The 22663-nt window shown below is 35.2% G+C and overlaps 1 protein-coding gene across 7 annotated transcripts in view; it reads left to right on the top strand.

Annotated features, from left to right (window-relative positions):
- NFIB (nuclear factor I B) overlaps positions 1 to 22663 on the top strand; it is a 171087-nt gene that overhangs the window by 130221 nt on the left and 18203 nt on the right. For 3 of the 7 annotated variants that reach the window (XM_064402867.1, XM_064402870.1, XM_064402869.1), the window contains exons 8-10: positions 305 to 489; positions 10802 to 10967; positions 14480 to 14562. In XM_064402867.1, coding sequence (XP_064258937.1) covers positions 305 to 489; positions 10802 to 10967; positions 14480 to 14562 — 434 coding nt within the window. The remainder of the gene's footprint in view (positions 1 to 304; positions 490 to 10801; positions 10968 to 14479; positions 14563 to 22663) is intronic. The other 4 variants (XM_064402868.1, XM_064402871.1, XM_064402872.1 and 1 more) reach the window with 2 other exon arrangements.

The following is a 22663-nucleotide window of genomic DNA, read 5'->3' as shown; positions in this document are numbered from 1 at the left end:
AATATCTTTTATGCTTAAGAATGACTCCTGTTTAAAAGAAAAAAGAAAAAACTATGATGGCATAACCCACAAAATCAAAACAAGATGCACTATTTATGAATTTGAAGCAGATGCACTTTTCATTTCCTGAGATAATGTGAGGGCAGTACCTGTAAGTTTTTCTGTAAAAATACCATTAAGCAGGAGTGCAATACATTGATTTATAAGTGACTTTTTATTTTTTTTTTTTGCTGTAACACAGAGGTGAAGAATTTTAGAAGAAACAAGATGGAAAGTAATTTTAATTTTATTTTATCTTCTCCAGTCATCTCAACTAGAACTCCACCTCCACCTTCACCACTGCCATTTCCAGCACAAGCTATTCTCCCTCCTGCCCCATCTAGCTACTTCTCTCATCCAACGATCCGATATCCTCCTCACCTGAATCCTCAGGATACTCTGAAGAACTATGTACCTTCTTACGACCCGTCCAGCCCGCAGACTAGCCAGGTACTGTAAAATTATATGAATCCTCCAAAACGAGTCCTGTGAGGAATACGTGTCTTCTAAGACATCTAGACTGGTGCCTGGCCAGTTCTGGTCTTAGAGAAATCTGGAGCTGCTATATAAGTGATACAACTTATCTTGTTCATCGTGGTTGAATAAAGGGTGCAGGTTAATCATATTTACTTGCTTTTCCTCTGTCCAGCGTAAGAAAAATACTCTACTGAAAGCCCTGGCAGCAGGAACGGGGCAGGTGCTGGTCCTGCACCCCTCCTGCAGGTTGGGCCACTTAGAGGCAAAGCTCCCACTGCAAGGAGTGTGCTGATACATAAGCATGTTCAAGTACACGCATGGACATACAGGTATATTTATATAATGAAAGTAAACTCTTGCAAGTTAGTACATGCCCTTTTCCATAGGCACTGATATTTCTTTGCATGGTGAGCACAACACAGACATACAAATTCTTTTTTCTTCCGTTTGTAGAGAACATGCTGTAGCAGATGCATTCCTGGCAACTGCACAGTTTCAGAGTTGTGACTGATATTGGAAATTAACATGGTTTTCATTAGTGAAGTAATTTGTGAAGGTCTGTGTGCAAAACTGCTTTCCTTGATAGCATCAGCACGCAGTGTTACCATGTGATTTGCACTACAGGAAAAACTGCAGTTGAGACTTGGTGTGTCAATATCTGGAGTATGTCCAATGTCAGTGTAATGTCATCTTTGCTGCTCAGGCTGTTATTTTTTTGATGCTTTTCCTGAAAGGTTCTTGTGGAGCCCTGTTTGTGCTCTAGCATGTTTTTTGGAAGAGCATTGGGTATGTAAACTGGAGACTGGTTTTCCTTCTCTAAGACTTACGTTCCTTTGGAAGGACTTAGCAGGGGTAGAGGCGTTGCTATGACAGTATTTTGTTTTGGGCTTAGGTTGGTTTTCTTCACTAATAGTAACAGGCCTTGCAGCATTCATTTTGGTTACAGCAGCAATGGAACTTGAGACTGAATCAAACTTCCTCAGCTGAATAACAGATACGAACTCTTTGGACTGTGCAGAAGTTAATGGTGGCTATTTTCCTCATGGGCTAATTTCCTGGTCCAGCTGCATGACTTCCTATATATAATTAATTTTAAAAAAGAGGAAAAAAAGGTGGGCCCATAAAATCAAAATTTACTTTGAAGAAAGAAATTCTGACTATGTGAATTTTGCTTGTTACAGTATTACTGCAAATTAAACCAAAAACAGAACGTGGAGTATGTTGACTTCAGAATACAAATTGCTGTCTGCACGTGGATTAAAATTCTTTCAATCCTGTATAGCATTTTTTCTGAGACTCAGCTGGGAATGTATGCAGGACCTGATTTTAATTTGTGTAAAATTTCCATGAATAACAAAGTCTAATTAAGACACCCATTAAAAGTCCTTAGCTTTAATTCAGTGTGGAAAATCTCAGAGTTCTGTTGGATTTTTTTTTTAAACTGATGTCTTAATTAGGCACTATTAAGGGAAAAATTATGCAAATTAAATCAGGCCTTTACTGTTATGCATTTCTTTAATTATTCAGTGCTTGTTTTACTTACATTTTGATTTCTTATATATGTTAAAAGAGCAGATTAGGTGATAATCTCTCTGGATTGTTCCACATCCTACTTCAGATCATTACTGAAAAAAACTACATCTAAATGAAGTATCTGACTTTCTTTGACTTGAAAAATGTGCTGTCTTATGATTTTAACATTGGAGAGTATATTCATTGAGCAGGAGTTATGCTTTCAACTTTTTGCCGAACCCTTTTCCCTTATCTCTGGTTGAAAAAATAATCTTTTGACCTTAAAAGATTAAATTTTAGTCTGCTGATTTTTTTACAGAGTAGTAGCAAACTGAGAAGACTTCAAATTTTTGTATATTCCATAGGAAATAACAGATTTAACTAGCCCAAGTTTACTACTTTTCATAACCTTTTTATTAGGGTAATTTTTACATTTCATTTGAGATTTGGTTTAGTTCTCAACAAGAAGAGATAGGGTAAATGACACAAAATATGCAATATCAGGTATCTGCATCATCTATTTACCATAATTTATTATCATTAACCACTATTAGTGGAATGTTTTAAAATTTTAATTATTTGAAGTTCATCTCTTAGATTTGCTGTAAGTTGGAGCAGTTGCATGCCTAGTCAAAATAAGTTTGACTACATAAAAAGTAAAACAGCAGGATTAACTTTTTTCTTAGGAAAAGAAGAAGCAACTGTCTGTGAAGTTTCAGTGACAAAAGGGAATTGTTCTGATACAATAGGATTCTTTGAGCCAAACCAGTCTTTCTTTTCTAAATAAAACTTGAATTTTTATTCAAACAAATTTAATTACTATAAAATTCAAAACTGCATCTGTAGGAATACCACATCAGATTTAATTATACTTTCCCACCTCAAAACATACTCATTTGGATTTCAAAAGGAGAACTATGATGATAGTTTTAATTTAACTGTAGAAATAGAAAGGATGGATACCCTGACAGCATTTACCTAAAATGAACTGTTCCTCCTGAACATCTTCCATAATACGCTAATTTAGATTGTTACGACAAGCAACTGAGATGTCTTGTACTCCCCACAGCAATTTTGAGATTAATTACATTACTGCTGCACTGATTATAGGGAGACAGTCATGCTATTCAATGGAATACTTTAAGTAGAATTAGTTCAAGTATATAGAGATCTCATAGGTTCCCATTATGGGAAGCTCTGAGCAATTTTCTTGACATAATGTTAAATAGTCCAAATTATGTGTGATGAACAGTCAGGAAGTTCAAACAGGCCCTTTGGCTGCATAGAAAAATGGTTCAACAATGGATGATCCTAAACAAAAGAGAGCTGTTGCTGCTGGTTTCATGAATATCTGCTTTTTATCCCCTGCTCAATATGGAGAATAAACAAACAAATGTACTGAACAGAAATAGGTCATGTTAGATATAGAGCTGGACTTGTCTCAAGCTAGTCGTCTGGTAAGTTCCCAGGGTTTTGATAACTGTTGTACTTTCCACTGATTTAGAATTTCTGCTAAGCCCTTTTTAGTATATTTATTTCAGTGCTCTTCTTCTTAGCTAGGTACTCATGTCACTGATTGAAATTGTATGTGTGAGGATGGATCTGTATTATGATCAGGTACAGATGTCCCTGACTGATACTGATTATTCAATGCAAGTTTCATCAAAAACTAATCGATTGATATGTGTCTAATCCTCCTATGGTGTTTATCCATGTGGAGTGTGTTGAGGTTTTCAAAGCTACCACAAATTCCCAGCATGTATTTCTTTTTTGAATGATTCCAGATGGGTGAATCTTTTAATCTTAGAAAATATTACCTCCTCTGTATCTGTGTGCACATGAAATTCATTATTATTCAGGAGTGTATAAATCATATACAATATCAAAATAAAATTTCCAATGAGCCTGAACAAACAGTCAAGCACAACATTACAAAACCAAAACCTCCAAATGTAATTCACAGTTGAGTTAAATGGAATAATTTCCTGATGAAGGTGTGGTGAATCATAGAAAAAGGATTGGTAAGTATGATAAAGAAAATGCAGTAAAGCAAACAGTTGAAGTGAATCCTGCTGATGAACATCCTGGTATCAGTAAGAATTATCTTTTTTTTCTGGCTGAACCAAGCAAACAGAAGCAGACAATCTTCCAAGCTTTTTTTGTATGTTATTATGAAGAGCATAGTTTGCTGTAAGCTTAGCTCAAATGTTGTGATATTTACAATGAAATATGAAGTTTTCATGATATGGTAAACTAACTGAACTTGATGGGCGTTAAGTATTGGACTGTTTTCTTATTACAAGAAATGTCTTACTTGTGTTATATACTACAAGCTGAGTGAACTTCTGCATATTTACAGTATATATGACTGCATATTTGCCTAAAATTCCTGTGTCTGATAAAGCATATTTTATTGCAGAGTGGTCTAGTTTGTAGCTTTATTTTTTCATTGGTTTTATCTGTGTCTGAAGAGAGAAATATCTGAAGTGCTAGAAAATAATTGTTTCTGGAATCTGATGAGGCCACTTATTTTCCTCCTGTAACTGATTGGGATATTGAACCTTTTGTTTGATGAAAGGAACATGCTTCAGGGATGCCAGGCAGATGCTTTGTCTTACATTCTTCAATACAATAATTACATTCATTTGGTGTTGATGAGGGGGGTCTTGTGAGGTTCTCTTTGGGCTGGTAAAAGTGTTTCCTGTTGATTCTTGGGAGAGTACTAGGAGAATAAGCCGAAGCATGCAAAATTGTGTGCATGTGGTTTCTTTGGTATAGCTAGGACCTCTTTTATTTGTTGATGTTTAATAATTTTCAGCTTCTTGAGCAAGTCTTTTTTTTTAAGAAATTGTGGAAGATTACATAAGGCAATATGCAGTTTTTAATTGTGATTGGGAAGCAAAGATTAAATCCTAGCTTAACACTATCTACTGACAAGCTGTTTTAAGGTTTATTTGCAGTTGTAAATTATTATTTTGTATTTAATCTGCTCTAAATGCATAAGTCTCCAAGTGCATGAAATACTATGTAGTATAAAGATATCTTTTGAACATTTATCTACAAAGAGAATTCCTTTCCTGTGCTTCTGTCACACAAACTTATCCAGGTAAAGTTTATCACAGGTAAAATTGTGATTCAGGATGTGGGACTCTAGACTGTCTTATGAGATCCATGTCTGAACATGGGTTGCTGAAACTCTGCAGTGGCTTTCAGTTTCAGCAACATTATATCAAGATATTTATATATCAGTTTGCCAAATGAAGGAGACTTGGGCTTTTCTAAATCAAAGGTGACACCTTGATTTCTTATAGAGAGCACAGAACGGATGTTGTCAGCCAAGAGCAGCAGCAATGTGTATTTCTCTAAGGGTAATATTTCAGGTAGCTGCATGTCATACCACATAAAGCTTTGGTGTGGTATTACAGAGGTCTGTGTAAGATGTGCTGTCACAACGAGTTACTCAGATTCCTAATAGGGAAGTTAGGGAGATTAAGTCCTCTGAAAAGTGGTAAGGGGCACTAAAGACAAAGTGCATTTCTGTTGTGTTCAATAGCAGGAAGGAAAACTGTACAGCCTTGATTTGTGAGAAGCAAATGCTTTATGGAACCCACCAGGTTCAAACTGCCCTACAGCATTTTCTACAGTCACACTAGTGGTAGTTTAGTAATGCCATTTCCTTATGTTCACCAGAGTCTCAAAAGCATCATTATTAGTCAGGTGGGTGATAAATTGAGGATATGTGTTTCACACATTTTGTGAAACTGACTGCTATACCATTCAGCTATGTCTGGTGGGAGAATAACACGGCCATTTGAGTTTTAGAGGTGATAGAGCATTAAGGTGCCCTAGACAAAAAAGAGAGAGGGAAATTAGAAAAATTGAAGATATTTCTGGTTTCTTTCAGTTGTAAATTTTCTAAAATATTCATCACTCTCTGTGGGCATGCTAGAGCACCATGACCTGGGCTCAAAACCAGAACTTATCAGCTATGATCTCCAGGTTCAGAGATGTGTCTAGTAAACTATTTTTAATGTAAGATATTTGATAAGGGAGCAAAGGACCAAAATATCCAAAACTGTGTCTCCTATACCTTCATCAACAAAATTAATTTAATCAGCCTTCTCAAAACTACACTGCCATAGGGTTTTACAGTAATATTGTTCCATATATTGGAATTTAGCCTTTACAAGCAACTGGAATTCTTGAGAGGAAATGCGCAAAATGGTATTTCCAAGTGCATGATATCCAGTTTGACTAAACTGTATTGATTGTTTTATCAACTAGCTATAGTATGATAACATTGTGAAACACAGAATTTCTATTAAAAACCTGTGTTTTGAGAAACAAATATATTATTCTCCAAGTGTAGTGGTTAGATGGAGTAATATAATATTTTGTTATGTCTTGAAACTTCTTTCTGAAACACCTAGCAGAGTATCCTATGTAGCTGTACCTAGGACATGCACAGATTAATATAATTTCTGGCCTTTGGTAATTATTTGTTTGAAGGTGATTTGTTCTTAAGATTTCAAGGAAAACTGGATTTATTTTATTTGGAATTGAGAAGGATAATTACAATCTTTTTTAAAAAAAGTGTGTGTGTGAGCATCAAATATATTTGATAATTTGAGCAATAGATAGTTCATGTGAATTTTTTAATAGATGGTTCAAACTTCTGTTATGTTTGGTTACCTCATCTGTAGATATGAGTAGTCTCTATTTCATTATCACATCAGAAATATTTTTTGTAACACTGAAAGTAGTGGATTATGTGACAAAACACTGTCCTGAATTGTAACTGAATAACTAAGGTTAAATATGCCAATATTTTGGTGTGTGTGTAAGCAAAAATCTGAAAGGAGGTTGATTAAATACTGATTATAAATATGTTAAAAAATCCTATCAGAGAAAAGAGATACAGTGAATCCTGACTTTAAGAAAGTTCGTATTCATATCAGCTACAGGTTTTGGTTCAGACTTCAGACCTGAGGATTAAAATAAAACGTGTACCATCAGATAACAACAGCCCGACATTCTGAGTTATGTTATATCTGTGAGAGCAAATACAACTTGCCTTTGGGCACATAAATGAATTAAACTGTTGCAATTCAAGATGGTGGAATTAAAAAAAGATCAAAATTGTAACAGATCTGAAAATCAAATTAGCGTTCAATCCAAAAGTAGAAAAATGTATGCCTGCACAAATAACGGCTAAATTTCCCAGACCTTCATTATGTTTACTTCTTTTCCTCACAAATTTTCCAATGCACAGCTTGTTTATCTAACACAGCTGCCTCTATGGACTTTGCTTGAGGTTTATGCCTCAGGCATCGCCTCTGTGAATCCATCGCATAGACATATTGAAACCCTATTTGATGGTAACAGCTGATTCTTCACCTGCAATGCATTTGTCTGTAAGAGACTCTTAAGGAAAACTGGAACCAGAATATTGAACTTGTTTTGTATAAGGAAAAAATTAATTTGTGTTAAATGAAATACTGTAAGTATTTGCACTTTTAATTCAAGTGAATAGTGTCCAAATAGATATGCAGTTTCCATGCTAAAATATTGTTTGATATAACTGTAAAGGACAAAAGGAGAATAGGTCACAGAAGTTCTTTCTAGCTGTCAGCTTTCAATAAGATTATGAAGGGGCTATTTCTGACAAAAGGGTTTCCCTTTTTGGACGGAAAACTTAAAGCAGCTCAGAGAACTTGAGACCCTTGACAGAGCTGATGCTCATGATCTTGTACTGCTATCATTTGCACCATCCATAATCTAGACTTTTATTTCAAAAGCTTTTAATTTTGTGTTTCCAAAGATAACCATGGAAGTGTGAATTGAGTATAAACTGATGCAGCACTATCTGGCAGACCAAGCAATAACTCTGAGGCAATTACATGATCTGTTTTTTAGGAGTACTTTCGCGATCTTAAGCTGCAAACTAGTTGTGATAACTTAAATATTAGTTTGGTTAATTAATTACACCACTCTTGTTCACTGCACACAAGAAAAACAAATATGGATGTTTTTTGAAGGCTTCTTATGAGAGATGTTGTCCTAATAGAATTTGTCAGAGTATGAGAGTGCCATTCATAAACTCTGTTTTCAAAAGTAGCACAGTTACGAAAAACACTGAAGTTTAAAGCAAATTTCAAGTGTACCATTTCCTAAGAGAACCTTTATCAAAAGGAGGACCTTGGTTTACATCTCAAAGACAGCTCGATTGTTGAAGAAGAATTGTATTTGTATACTTCACACCAGGTATGTGCTTACCTACAACTGAATTGCAATTGCATTTGAAATCTAATGTGCAGAGTGTGAAGTCTTGGAACTATAAGAATTAAACTTACTAAAGTAACAAATTTTCATTGTTTTTTACCTCAGAGGTTTCTTTTCTGTGAATAGAAGACCTCAGTGTCATTGTATTGTATCTGCACTCACTTTTACATGTGAGGCAGATATAGAAATTCCACTTAGGAGGAAATTCAGGGAATTAAAAAAGTGAAAGAAATGGAGGCACTTGGTGTGGGGAATCACAAACTACATCTACTGAAATCACTGGTATGAATCACTGAAATCTATGGCTGTCAACAAGCACAGGATTTCACCCTATGGATGGAGTGGGGTGATGTACTGCACTGCCACCATGTATCACACAGGGAAGAATTTGGTTTAGAAGAAAATAGGGTATAAGTAAAATCTTTTTTTTAATCTTTGTCTGAACAACGAGTAGGTTTGCTCAATTGGGCCATATGGATAAGGGCAAAGCTGAGGTATATGTGAGCCAGTGGATCCCTGGCTGGGATCACTACAGAATATAAGATGATACATTTCTGTAAATCGTCATGGTGTCCTGCGATCTTCTAATTTATTTTAATTTATTGTAATTTATTCTTGTCTGTCTTTAGAGACAGCTGTTTTTGTAAGTTGATTATACTGTCTGTTTAAATCCATATACGTCACAGAATCTTCTTTCTTAGTTTTAATAAAAATTGATCATTTTAGTAAGAGATTCTCTGCTACTTTTGTGATGTTAGCACACCACATAAGCCTAGGCTTCTAAGGTAGCCTTGTGGTTGCAGGTCAGCAACTTCACCTACAAGCTACCAGATGCAACTCCAGCAGGCTGTGTAGACAGCTGGGCTGCCAGAACAGGAGAGGAGGCTTGCCTCTGCAGCAGGCTCCCTAGAAGCATAGTGAAAATCGGGTCCAAGTTAGTGAGCATGTCTTCCTGACAAGTTGTGTCTAGAGAGTGAGTTTTTCTCATTAGGAGGGGTAATTTGCCACTCATAATTAGTGTGGTTATTTGCTGTTATTTTTCATTGTAACGCTTGTGATTTTAGAGGGGGGAGATAGTTAGCTAACTGCTATATGTTCCTATGGATACCTTATTGGTTTCTATTTTCACTTATATTTTCTAGTTTTTTCTGCTAATTTAGCTGTAGATGTCCTAAACAAGACTGTCCCTCAGGTGCATTTGCAAAGTTTAGTGAATCATACTACCAGGAAGTTTCTTGTTCTATTAATTTTAAATTTCCTCCTTCTCAATTTCATTCCATTACCCCAAGTATGCATTTCCTGTATTTTCCAAATAATCCCTTCCTCTTCTGTGTATTTATACTTCTCACATACTTGTGGTAATTGTGTCAGTCCAGTTATTATTTCATTAACATAGTCATACTTACCTCCTTTAACTTTTCTTTGAATCAGTGGAATTGTGTCCTTAATCAGTCCATATCTTTAGGTTATCTTAATTTGACAAGATGCTTCTGATTAAAAGCCTCCCAGTATTTCCTGTTTGTATGAATCTTTTAAAATCATAGTGACTCATAAAAATGATTTAAAATCATAGTGACTCATGTGACTCATAGAGCACACAATCAGTTTAAGACAGAAGTTATCAGCCGCTGTTGTAAAAACTATTTACTATGTGCTAGTTTTTATTGCAAGTTATTTACCCTTGGAGTACTTGCAATCACGTAGAATGTGTACGGTTTATTTAAGCACTGGATAAACATATATTTACCAGTCAAAATTGCCATATTCAGATGTGCCTACATGTAGAATGTACCGTATTACCTTAATGACCTGTACCTGACATAAGATCATATGCAGACAGCCTCCTGTATCTATGAAAGAGGTGTTATTATTATTATGCTCTTGACTTGCAAAGTTCCCATTATTAAACGCTTCTGTGTTTTTCATAGGTGGCTTTTTGCCAGATGTTATAATGTGTACATTATAGTGCATGGTATCCAAACCCTCTGCCCTATTCCCAAATTGTGAATCATTAGTTAGCCTTCCAGGGTGAGTAACCTCTGTGGACAACTGTGGTCAAGTCTTGGTTATCCTCCAAGCCAAAGTGGTATGGCATGTAAAAACAGAGGTTTTACATCAATTGTTTGCTCTTAATACTTCATATATTAGGCCTGTGCCTGGTCAGTTTACTTCTGCTATCATGGGATTTTGGTTCACAGACACTTCATGAGCAGCAAAAATATTTTGAAACAATCTGAGTCATGTACACCCAGGTAGGAAGAATGCAGAGGAATCTTACCAAAATGTACTGCTACATGAGCATGTACTACCTATCTGAAAAGGGACCTGCCTGGTGAAAATATCACATAGAAATACATTGCCTATTTAGAGCAGCACATTCCAAAACACAGGTGCTACGATGATAGGCAATTCTGGAAAACCCTAAGATAGGTAGGTTCCTTAAACACAATGTGTATGTTTCACAAGGCATTCTTTTGGTTTTGTTTTGTAGCCTAACAGCAGTGGTCAAGTAGTAGGGAAAGTGCCTGGCCATTTTACTCCAGTTTTGGCACCCTCTCCCCATCACAGTGCGGTGCGACCTGTGACCCTGACCATGACAGATACTAAACCCATCACTACATCCACTGAAGGTGAGGCATCTTCACCTACAGCAACCAGTAAGTATTTCTTTAGGAAACAAAAAATGTCCATCAAAGATTTGATATGATTTCAAATTGAGGCCAGAAAAAGGCGCCTTTTCCTACTATTTGACCAAGTGGATGCTCATCATTTTACATGGAGAGCAAACGTGATCTGGCTGCAAAGCTTTTCCTTCCAAAATTGCAACCGATGGATCATGTTACATGAACCAAAGTTTGTGACATGACAAGCAAAATGAAAGGGAAAAGCCCGCATATTTGACCACTATTCAAGGAAAAGAAAATGTATTTTTTCATCTGAGGTGGACATTGTTAAGACATTGAGAAGCACACCCAGACAGTAAGGTTTTGCAATGACCCAGAGATGGAATCCCAAACAGGGACTGGATAATTTGCTCCTCAATGAACTTTCCTACAGAAATCAAACCTTGTTACAGCACATACTGAATCTGAGCTATGATAATTGCATGTTAATATAGGTTGTGTCATTTTTAGCAAAAAACAACTTTTGTGGCAAAAGAAAATTTTCATTCCTTGTCATTTCTACAAGGGATGGTAGATCCACTGTTTGTGCTTGTTGTTTTTTAAAATAGAAAGTAACAAACTCTAACTTCAATGTTTTAAGCACTTTACTGCATAAAAGATCATGTTATTTGTCCTATTATCTTCAATGGAATTGCAGTTCTAGAAATAAGAGCAAGTATCTAGGCTAATTTCTTCCCTTCAGAGTATTCATGATAAGTAGTGCAGAATGTTGCTTTTTAACTGTGTTCTGAATTATGTTGTCCTTGAATTTTTATTTGGATTTGAGATGGCCAGTGTTAGCAGCATTTATCAGAGTGGTGAAGATTTTAGGACACACTTCCAGATTCTTTGGAAAAAATCTTAATGGTCTTTTAAAGTATTACTCTTTTTAGAATTTGTAACATTAAAATTACTTGTTCTAGACCTATTTAATATCTGAACTTCAAATACACTCCCTAGCTGTTGGTCTGCCATTATTGGAGACCATAAAGTGTATCCTTTTCAGGTGTTATACCACTTTAAAACTTTTCATTAGAATCTGAGGAAGAGGTGAGACTCAAAGGCATAAGATGTGAGGAGAAAACTGTTCTAAGTATTTATTATAAAAGGGTAGCAGTAATTTTTAGAGAAACTATTGCTCAGATATAAAAAATATATATATATATATATATATATATATATATATGTTTATGGGAGCATTTTACCTGCCATTTCAGTATATGAGTTTTCTTAAGAGGTCTTAAATAGTTAAGAGGCTATCTGTAAGCCCCACCGGTGATTTGTGGTACAGTTTTTGGACCTTTTAAGAAGAGTTAGTTTTAGCAGCAGAGCAGAAAACTGAGTAAACTAAGTTCTTGTACAGTTTCAAGTATTCGTGGTTTCATTCCATTTTGACATGATTGTGCTTGGCTTACATATCTCTCTTAGATGAGGTCAGGGTTTCTGTTAAAAATGGCAAAAAGAACACAGTAAATGTCAGAACTGTTTTGGGATGTTTCCTAGTTATATGACCTTAATCATCATTATAGGGGAGCATACCTAATCTGTACATTGTCCTACTACCAAGGGAACTATTTGGATCATATTTTCCAAATAAATAATCACCTAGTTTCTTATGCAACTCATGGGAACCTGAATAGCTGATTCCTGCTGAATCTTTAGAGCACCTTAACTTAGATACTTAAAATAAGGCTTCCTCCATGCTTCCATATTAGTTTCCAAGTAAATTATTGCCACTACAGCACATAAATAGCAATATAAAAAATCCCTATGTGCAAATTTTATTTGAATGTGGCCATACTGCCTACAAGATAGGTAAAACACTTCTCCTGCTCGGGGTGTTACGATTTTCGGAAAACTGCATTAGTCTATCTCCTTGATAATGGCTTTTGACACCGGGTTGATAACTGTAAGAGCATAAAAAAATGAAGCAATATAGCTTGTTGATGAAGAAAAATAACAATAAAATGAGGGATCATGTCCTTCTGATACATAAATTATGTATGAATACATATAAACTGTATTATCAGTCCTGTTGTATTGTCAGTTGTTATGGGACCATCACACAGATTACTGATGTTAACTTAATGGGAAAATCAACATATTTTATGGCATAGTTTTACTTTATTTGCAGTGATTGACTGATTGATTGGTCCAAAATATAGATAGTTATATATTTATATAACTTGGACAAAAAAAATATCATTTTTATTCAGCGTGATGAAAATAAATTAGCAAATGCTTAGCACTGCTTCTCATTCTGAAGTGCTATAGAAGAATTTTTATTAATGAGAGAGAACATCAGGCTTTAATAACATTTATGGAACCTTGTGGCCTCCATCATAATTTCTTTTTAATAATTGGTTAATTCATATGACAGTTTTCCAGTAAAACCTGTTTATTGTATATATAGGTGGTTTTTTTTTGTTTTTTTTTTTTTTTTTTTTTTTTTAATGAATGCATTTTCTTGGTTTTTTTCCATGTGGACTTAATATTAGCAGGCCAGTTTAGTAACTACTCTCAGCTAGCTTCTCACTGGCATGCTTGTATGTGTCTGTCCAGTTTTAGTAGTTATGCTACTAAGTCTTTGCTATTTTTCCAGCAAGTTTCCAGGCTGTGATGCTACAGATTGCAGTGTGGACATCTCCACACTGGGAAATTGAGTAAGACAACCTAACTAATTTCATAAATGCCACTAAAAGACATGAGAACATAATGACTTTTAGGAATTACTGGGAGAGATCAGAAAGGAATTTGTCCCAGAGGTGAAGGATCCCTTCTCTGTATCTAATCCCAGCATCACTTGACATCCCCTTTCTCCTCAGAAATGGATTTCCTCAGTCTTCTGAAGCAGGTAGCAATAGAATTATTTTAGTAGCACTTCTCAGAAAATATTGTTTTCTGATGCATGGTGGAGCTGAATATTTTCTGTTGTATTGCACAGTAAGAATTAGCTCCCTTCTTAGGAAAGTGTTAACCAGATTACATCCCATTACTGCAAAGATTCATTTCATGCCACTTAAGTAAACCAAACTTTTTATTCTAATTTATGTTCTCCTTTTACAGTTTTTATGTACTTTCTCAGTAAAAACAGGGCCTTTACAGAAATAAAAATAATGTGTTCATGAATATTTTCTCTCAGCATTGTACTTTCAGTGATTTCACAGTTGCTTTAGATTGGTATAATGGAAATTAAAAGTGTGATTAGTTCAAATCAATAAATTATGAAATAATTTGAAAAAAATAATCAAAGGAACTACTATTGTCAAGAGACATCATTATGATTTACACATGCAGTTTCCATTGAAGTTTATAGGAATTTACACATGCCTTTCCAAATCTGGTCCTATATTTCTTTTGCTTTCTCTTAAAGAAAAGCCAAAGACACTTCCTATATATTGCAAAATCATAACTCTGGATCTCTCATATTTGTACTGTACCTGCACAAGGTAATAGATATGATAGGTTGGTATTTTTATCAATATGTTTTGTTCTTCCTTAATCAGCCTACACAGCCTCAGGCACATCCCAAGCCAATCGATATGTGGGACTAAGCCCAAGAGACCCATCCTTCCTACACCAGCAACAGGTGGGCAAGTTTCACATAGGTGTAATGATGTAGAGAAGCTTTTGTGGTATTATCTTCCTACATGCTGCCACTGGTATCTTGGATTAGACCGAAATCTGGAAGTTTTCAGTATTTGTCACGTGAGGATGATGTTTACTCAAAACAAACGGAATGCTTTAAGAAATATCAGTTTAGCCTATTGTTTCTTTATTAGATCGGTCCCATCTTAAGGAACTCCTGATGTTTCTTTCAATATTTTGTTTTTCAACAGTTCATACATTTATCCTTTAATAGGATTTTAGGAAGTAGAATGAGGTGTTTAAGAAACAAATACTAATTTTAAAATCAGTTTAAAAAAATAAGCAAAACTTTCAAAGCAAAAAATACGGTTTATTATTTTCAAGTTTTGTTTCCTTTTCCTAAGATGTTTAACACATTTCTTTATTTTACTTTTAGAAGATTAGTTGTAAAACTAAATTCTCAAAGCATCACATCATCATTTCCAGTGTAATAGCCTTAAATTGGTCTGCTGATTTTAAATGTGAAAAAACCACATTTTTATTCTAGTTTCTTACATCATTTATATTTCAAGTAGCATTTTAAATTTCACATTTCATTAATGCTGTAAATTTAATGCAAATGAAGTGTTTACCCAAACTGTGAAAATACAGAGAGCTGAGATTAATGACAGCATACAAATAAATTAGCTGCAGTCAGTAGCAAGACCATGCACATACAGAAATGGTACATTTAAAAAATAAATTCAAACCCTTTAGAATTTCAATGTACTTTATGATGTGCACTTGTGTTCCTCTTAGATCTTAACAGTATAGGACTTTGAAGTTCACAGCATGTAAAATGTTACAAGGAGAAAAGCTGAATGTGGCAGTTAGAAAGAGGGTGTTAAATAGGCCTTGGCATTTGTTGTACGGTGTTTTTTCTCAGACTTGTGTTCCTGTTAACAGTTTATATGCATTTCTGTTTCATTTTTCAGTAAAACCTACCTGTTCTACATTATTAAGATATAGATGACCCATGCTTCAGCTGAAACTCCTTATCCATACCCACTCACAGGGCAAGGAAGCAGTATGTCCATTTTAAAGGTCACCATGTGCAGAGTTCAGAGAAAATCATAAAGATGATAATTTATTCAAAATAGCTGATGCATTGCCAACTATTTTTTTAACTAGTAAGACTTAAATTCAAACATCTGTACACTTTTGTTATGAAAATATGTAATGACTACTAGTGGCTTTTCCAGCCATTAATTTCTCAATAATTTTTCTGGCATATTGTTTTGTTGGATTTTTTTAACCTCTCAAAGATTTTTTTATTATGAAATATGTTGTAATTACTATGAAATTTTTTTTTCAAGTTACACAACATATGATTATTGTTTTTTAAAACACACAACACCTTTCTTTTTTATGCAACAGTGAATGTAATTTGTGGAGTTCCTGTGAAGTTTTATATAGTGTTCTTTAAAATGTCTCTGACATCCTGTTAATGTAGGGATGTGCAATATATTTTTCCCCTCTGTATTTTTGGACACAATTTTTTCTGCAGATTACTCCTGCTTAGGCCTACTCCACCTTCCAAGCTCATTGAAAGACTTCTAAACTTCTTGTCACATGCCAGAAAGTAGTAGAAGCATATTTAATTTTCTCGTGGCTGAACTTGACATACATATTGCTGATGTTTTGCATCTTCTATTTATTTTTGTCTTTGTGTAGATCAAACTAGATTTCAAAATTTCAGCATTTCAGTGTCCTTGGTACATCAAAGTGAGAGGGATCTCAAAGGTCTTTGGTATTTACATGCATTGTATCTGATACTCCCTTTCATGGTAAAACATGTGGCCAAACAGCTTAAAGGGAAGGAAAACTAAGCTAAATCTCACATACACTTCAGAAACAGAAAAATTATTTAATGCTACTGTGTTAAACCAATGTTCCCCTTTCTAAAGTGTATTGTTTCATAGTCTCATTATAGTAATACAAGAGCATCAATTAGTGACCAATGAGCCATGTAATATATTTAAAAATATCAGTGTTTTATTGTCTTTGCTCTTAACTCACTATTCTCTTCTAACATATGCAATGGACATATCTGTGTTTGCCTGAGTCTGTTTGTATGTATGAATGCCTACAGATACGTAGAAAATAAAGGAGTAGTGTGCACAACTGAAACTATCTGAAAGAACAGAATACTTAAAGTTTTTCAGATGGATAAATATGGACATACGAGTATGTATAGGTATGTTTCTAATGAATTAGTTACCTTCACTCAATTCTGAAGGTGACATACAGAGATGACTGACTGTATATATATGTACACACTGACACATAACCCAGAAAGTAAGGTAGAGCATTGAGATTGTCTAAACAACTTCAACAGAGCAAAGGTTATCCTTTGGTAAGGCAGAAATGGGATTGATTTACTATGTCCTGTCATTACTTTGCAACAATATAAAATAGACCACTCTTCTTGTGGCAGATTTTAAATGCATTTGCTTTAAAGCAACCCATGATGAATGAAAAGAAAAATCAAGGGGTACGTGAAATAAGGCAATTAATCATTTTGTATTAGTGGAAAGAAATTTTCAATTAGAAAGCCATTGGTTTTAGTTCCAGAGAGATCTTTTAAACATTATCCCCTGTAATGCACAGTGACCCCTTAAGAATAAATATTGTCACCAGTACCTTTTTTACTTCATTGGAGGAGTCTTTATGAAGATTTATTCTCTGGTTATGAGAAATATTAGCAAGTACCCATGAGTAGTTTTAGTTGCTGTTAAAAAGAGCCATTATGTAGCCCATTTAAGTTACAGTAACCACAATAAATTTAAAAGTTTCACATGTATTTTGCAACACACACTCACATGGAGTCTTGACAAGGTGATAGCTTCCTAGAAATTCCAGTAACCATGTACAGCCCAGCATACCCACCATTTACATGGGAAGCACAGAAAAAGACTTTGAAAGACAATATATAATAGAGCCAGTGAGAGAATTTGTTGGCTTTTACTGATCTGGATAATGTGAAATTGTGATATTATATGCATTACTTAACCTGTAACATTGATAGTTAGAAAGATTAGATTCTAATGGGGAATTATAACTATGCAGTCCACTTTCTGATACACTAGCTGGTAGATCTCCACATTACTTGCCTTGAAATACCAGCTATTTCTATGCTGTGGCATAAATAGTTACAAAAAATAACATCTTGCTTCAGTGGCATTTGGAGAGTCATATATATCTTGGCATTTTCTTGTAAAAAATTCATATCAGACCTCCTCTGTCTATTAGAAATTAGACCATTCATTTTTCTTTTTTTGATTCATCATCAGCTTCTGAGAATTGTTAAGTGTTGATGACATAACTGCAGGAAGAACACTGTGGGAGAGGGCAAGAGACGTGATAAGAGCTAGTACCTGAATGAGAGAATTTTTCTTAATTTTATTGTTGGTCATTGGTGGAAGTATTTTCTGAAGCTAAATCTCCTGCTCACTGTTCTTTATCTCTGCTGAGAAACATCCTAGCTAAATTAAATAAAAGAAAGGTTGGATAATCTTTGCAATTATATGGGTGTACCTTCATCTTCCTCCCCTCTATTAATTTGCATTTATTGAAGATTTGTGATTTCTAAGCCTAGACTAGAGGAAAAAAACAACAAAACAGCAAACTGAGGAAAGTCAGTCAAATTCTACCTTCTATAAGTGGACACAAATCCTTGCCAGATTCTAGTTGTGTCTGCATTCTTTTGGCTAAGTAACTTTAATGGCAAGATCATTAGTTGAGTAACAAATTCTTAATGATCAAGATCCTCACATTTATATGATGACATTTCTTTAGCCTCCTTGTGTCATGATTCTCTGACTTGATGGATTTATTATGGTATTGAAATGATTAACACTTAGAGTCAAGTTATGTAGTTTCTGGCAATAATGCTGGAAAGTTGCCAGAAATGCTAGTCATATACTTTGCTCTTGTAAATAGTTTAAAAAGATGGATGGATGGATGGATGGATGGATGGATGGATGGATGGATGGATGGATGAATACATAGACACTTGTATTTATTACAAGTGTAGATGAATGATATCACGTAAAAATAAGGTTTCTGTTGGAATGAAAGAAATAACAGCAAGGTTTTTGTTCTTTACCAATTTATTTTAGTGCACCTCTGGGCCTTGTATTGATGATTCTATTTTAAATTAGAAAACATAAATAAATGGAATAGCTATTAAGGTTGTTACCAATAATCTCTAGGACTTTCACTGTGCTAGCTCATACTGGCCCAACTACTGAGGAGTTAATGAACTCTTCTAGTTTTTGCTCTGATAAACTCAGTGTCATGGTTTTCATTAAAGCTTGCACTTTCTGGGTATGGTACATTGCATTTATGATTTTCACCCAGATTTTACAATTATGAGTGAGAACTTTTCAATATACATAGTAATAAGGTCTCCAAAATGATCAGAATACTGTAGATAACTTTTTATTTCCTACAAATGACTTCCCTGTCTCTTCAGTAAAAATTTCTTCTTACCAGATACATCCTTTAGTTACTGAGATGCACAGTTCAAAATGTAGTTCTATTCATACTATTAATCATGGAAATTGCTAACTTAAATGTCCACTGAACACAGAGTATTTGTTTACAAAAGGTTTTGAGTGGATATTACTTTTGCATTCAGCAGCAGGCTGAAAGAAGAACACAAGTGGACTCCTAAAGAGAACTTGTCAGTAAAGTCAGGAAACAGGTTATCAACACTTAGCCTGTTCTTATTGTGTCCCTTATCATAATTGACAGTTTGACGTAAAACTGGGTCACATGATTGCCAGGGAGGTATGTAAATGGCTAAGAGGTCACCTTTCACATAAGCTTCCTGGAAAGGAAACACATTTAAAGGAAGTTTCAGTCAGAACAATGACAATATGCAAATGTTAAGTTTTATGGGCTTTTCTCAACTAAGCGAAGTTATCGCAGTCTCCTATTACACTTCTCAAAATACAGCTCTTCTTTCACTAGCTACGACAGAAGCTTGAAATGAATGTTAGTCTTAGCCATTCTTTAGATACAAGACTACAAAATCTGCTTAAATACTACCCCCTAAAAATCATTCATACTATGATTAAAGATTGAGCTGTTGGGCTGTGGGTTTTTAATGTATGTGTGATTTGCATACTTAAAACACTGCAGAATGGCTGTGCTTGCAAGGTGCTGTTTAAACTGTGAAGGCAGCTATAGTAAAATCTAGCATATGGGTAGAACTTCACATCAGTATGTGTCACAGCTCTGGAAAGTGCAAAACAAAATCAATTTCCTGGCATTTTACAGAACAGAAGAACTCGGTCTACTGCTTTGCTTGTCTCCAGGCTTTGCTTGTCTCCAGGCCTGTGTCCACTTCCAAGCTTGTGTTCCCTTCCTGTGAAACGTCTGAGGTGAATGAGGGAGTTGCAGTACCTCCCAGGAGAAACACATGCAGTGGGATTTGCGCTCTTGGATGCTTCATCAGTGCAGCAGTGGGGATGTATCACAGGCATAAGGGATCCAGGACTAGGAAAATGTCTGGGCTGCCTAGGATTCCTCATCTCCTGCAAGGCTGGGCATCCTTTTCCACTTCATAATATAGACTCATGCTCTTTCTTTCTCTTGTGGTTAAATAAGAGATAAATAAGAAAATCCTTGATAGTGTTTTGAGAATGGAAGATGTTATGGTAGTGAAGTTTCTGTGCCTTGCTTTGCTAAAAATCCACAGAACTGTGGACTGAAGGTCAAGTCTGTTCAACAGCCTTCTAGGGAAAACTTTTCACCAGTCATATGTCAAGTCAGATCATTCATTTCTCATTAATAACATACATTTGAGAAAATTAGTAATGTTTTCAGCAGTTATTAGATGTATCCTGGGGACCATTTCTTATGTCTCTCTACTAAGGAATGTACGTATTCTCAAGTAGTTTCCTGCCTCTCCTCTTCACATATCCTGCAGAAGAACAATTTACAATGGCTTATAGTGGGTAAGAGTGACTGTGCCTTATCCTCTCCAGCCAACACTCTGTCATGATTTTAGAGGTGCCTAGGTTACTCTGAGGAGAGTAACTAGACAGAAAGCTGTCAGTATTACTTCAGATTACTTATAGCACTTGAAATACTGTAGTGAAGTGCCTTATGTCCTTCCAAAGCTTGATACTCATGTCAGGTGTGCGCACCCAAGCTTTCCCTTCTGGGCTATGTGGACATCCTCCCAGGGCAGCCTCCCACTGCTGCTGTGAACAGACTTCTTCTATTAAAAGGAGCCCAGGCTTACAGAGTTCTATTAAATTCTACCGTATTTTTACCCAGAAGCTACTTAACACATGCAAAGGATGCAGATGCAGACTTTGGAAGTGATATTTCTAAATCTTAGACATGCAGAGATCTTTCAATAGGAGTGCCTTGGGAGAGGAAGTTTTATATGAGGGAGATTGTAAATAAATAAAAATTCCAGTCAGGTTAATTTTTAAAGACAATTGGGCAGCTATGTGAGCCTACTGACGGATGTGGAGCAGCAGTTTTTTACATTGGGAAGGTGTATTTCATACAACTGATAGAGCTCTGGGCTTGTCACAGAGCCAGCTGTCAGGCACACCTGCACCTCTCCATGGTGTTCTCAGTACTGCAAGCATGGTGCAGTTGGTGCAGTGAATAGCACAATAGTACTAACTGTGAGTCCCATGGAGCATGAACCTTCTTATAAATGCCCATGTATGTGCCTAGAGATTAGGTAAAAAATGCACATGTTGCATTATTATCTTTGCAGTATTTTGCTGTGTGTGATTTGAGGTACATGTGATGGTATATAATAAACAGCATGCCATTACTAACATTTATGAAGTGTGTTTCAAAAACTTTGTGGTGCTTTGTTAATGATAAATTTAACACATAAATTGTATGTGTGGAAGGTTTTCATACAGACTGTGGGAAGAATACGGTGATATAGTGCAGAAGCTAATTTACTAAAATGCAATATGTCAGTCTCTTACTTTTTTCTCCAAATGGCAAATGCAATTGCATTCTATATAACAAGCTAACTGCTTGCCAGATTTTTGAGTTAGACCTAAGTGACTATAATAATTTGGTAATGCTAAGTTTGTGATTTTAGTATATTTTTAATGGTTCTAATCAGCAAAGGGTGTTTATTCATAGATTTTGTATTTTGTGAAGAAGTAAAAGAGGGACATGGGTGGGAGGGTTTAACCTTTCAATCTTTTATTTCAGCTGCAAATGAGTTTTTATAGCTAAGTTAAGAAGTTCTAAAATATGCATTTGTAGTGAAGATGATTACATCCTTAAGGATAATAGCAGAAATATGTCTACTGTACACTGAATAACTGGGCTGACATATTTTATTCTGTTTTCATTATTAAAATCAAGCTCAGGATCCTGTTTTGTATAGTGACTAAATCAAATGTTTACTTATCCATTTCTTTAAACATGTTTAATATATTATTCACAGTTACCTCTAGCAAACTTTTTAACTGCATGTTTCCTTTTCTGGTTAATTTCATGTGGTTTAGTCACGCTTTTAATGGCCTTTAGAAGGTCCCTTGGAGTTCTTTAGATAACAAACAAGAAACAATCCCTATGAAAACATCAAAGACTAACATTTCCATTTCTCAGACCTTAACAGCAGGAAGCTTATTAGTCTAACAGCCAGACAGGGTCAGGTTTGCAATATTGTCTTGTCCTCAGCATTTGTATTTTTCAGGAAAAGACTGCAATAAATTGTGCTCCTGTGAAAACAGTTTATTGTAGTTTGTTTGCTGTAGCCTGTGCTGTCTGAAGAATGTGAACGTGGATGGAGAAAACTAAAATGCATTGAATGCAATTAAACTCAGCAACATTATCTTCAGAGTGTGTAATCATATATAATATTACAGCAATTTATATAAAGATGATGATACAGAGAATAAAACATATATTTTCTTCAGAAACCAGATATGCTCACTTTCTTAAGTTTAAAAATAAGCAGCATATATTTTCAATAAATCTGCTAACACTATTGGGCAGCTGTTAAATAAACAGAACTGCTGAGGGTTGCTTGAACAATCTGTGAAGGCTGAGCTGTTGTTTTG

Source organism: Passer domesticus, chromosome Z (assembly GCF_036417665.1).
Source record: "Passer domesticus isolate bPasDom1 chromosome Z, bPasDom1.hap1, whole genome shotgun sequence".
NCBI classification, from domain to species: domain Eukaryota; kingdom Metazoa; phylum Chordata; class Aves; order Passeriformes; family Passeridae; genus Passer; species Passer domesticus.
This window is presented reverse-complemented; position numbering and strand designations above follow the sequence as displayed.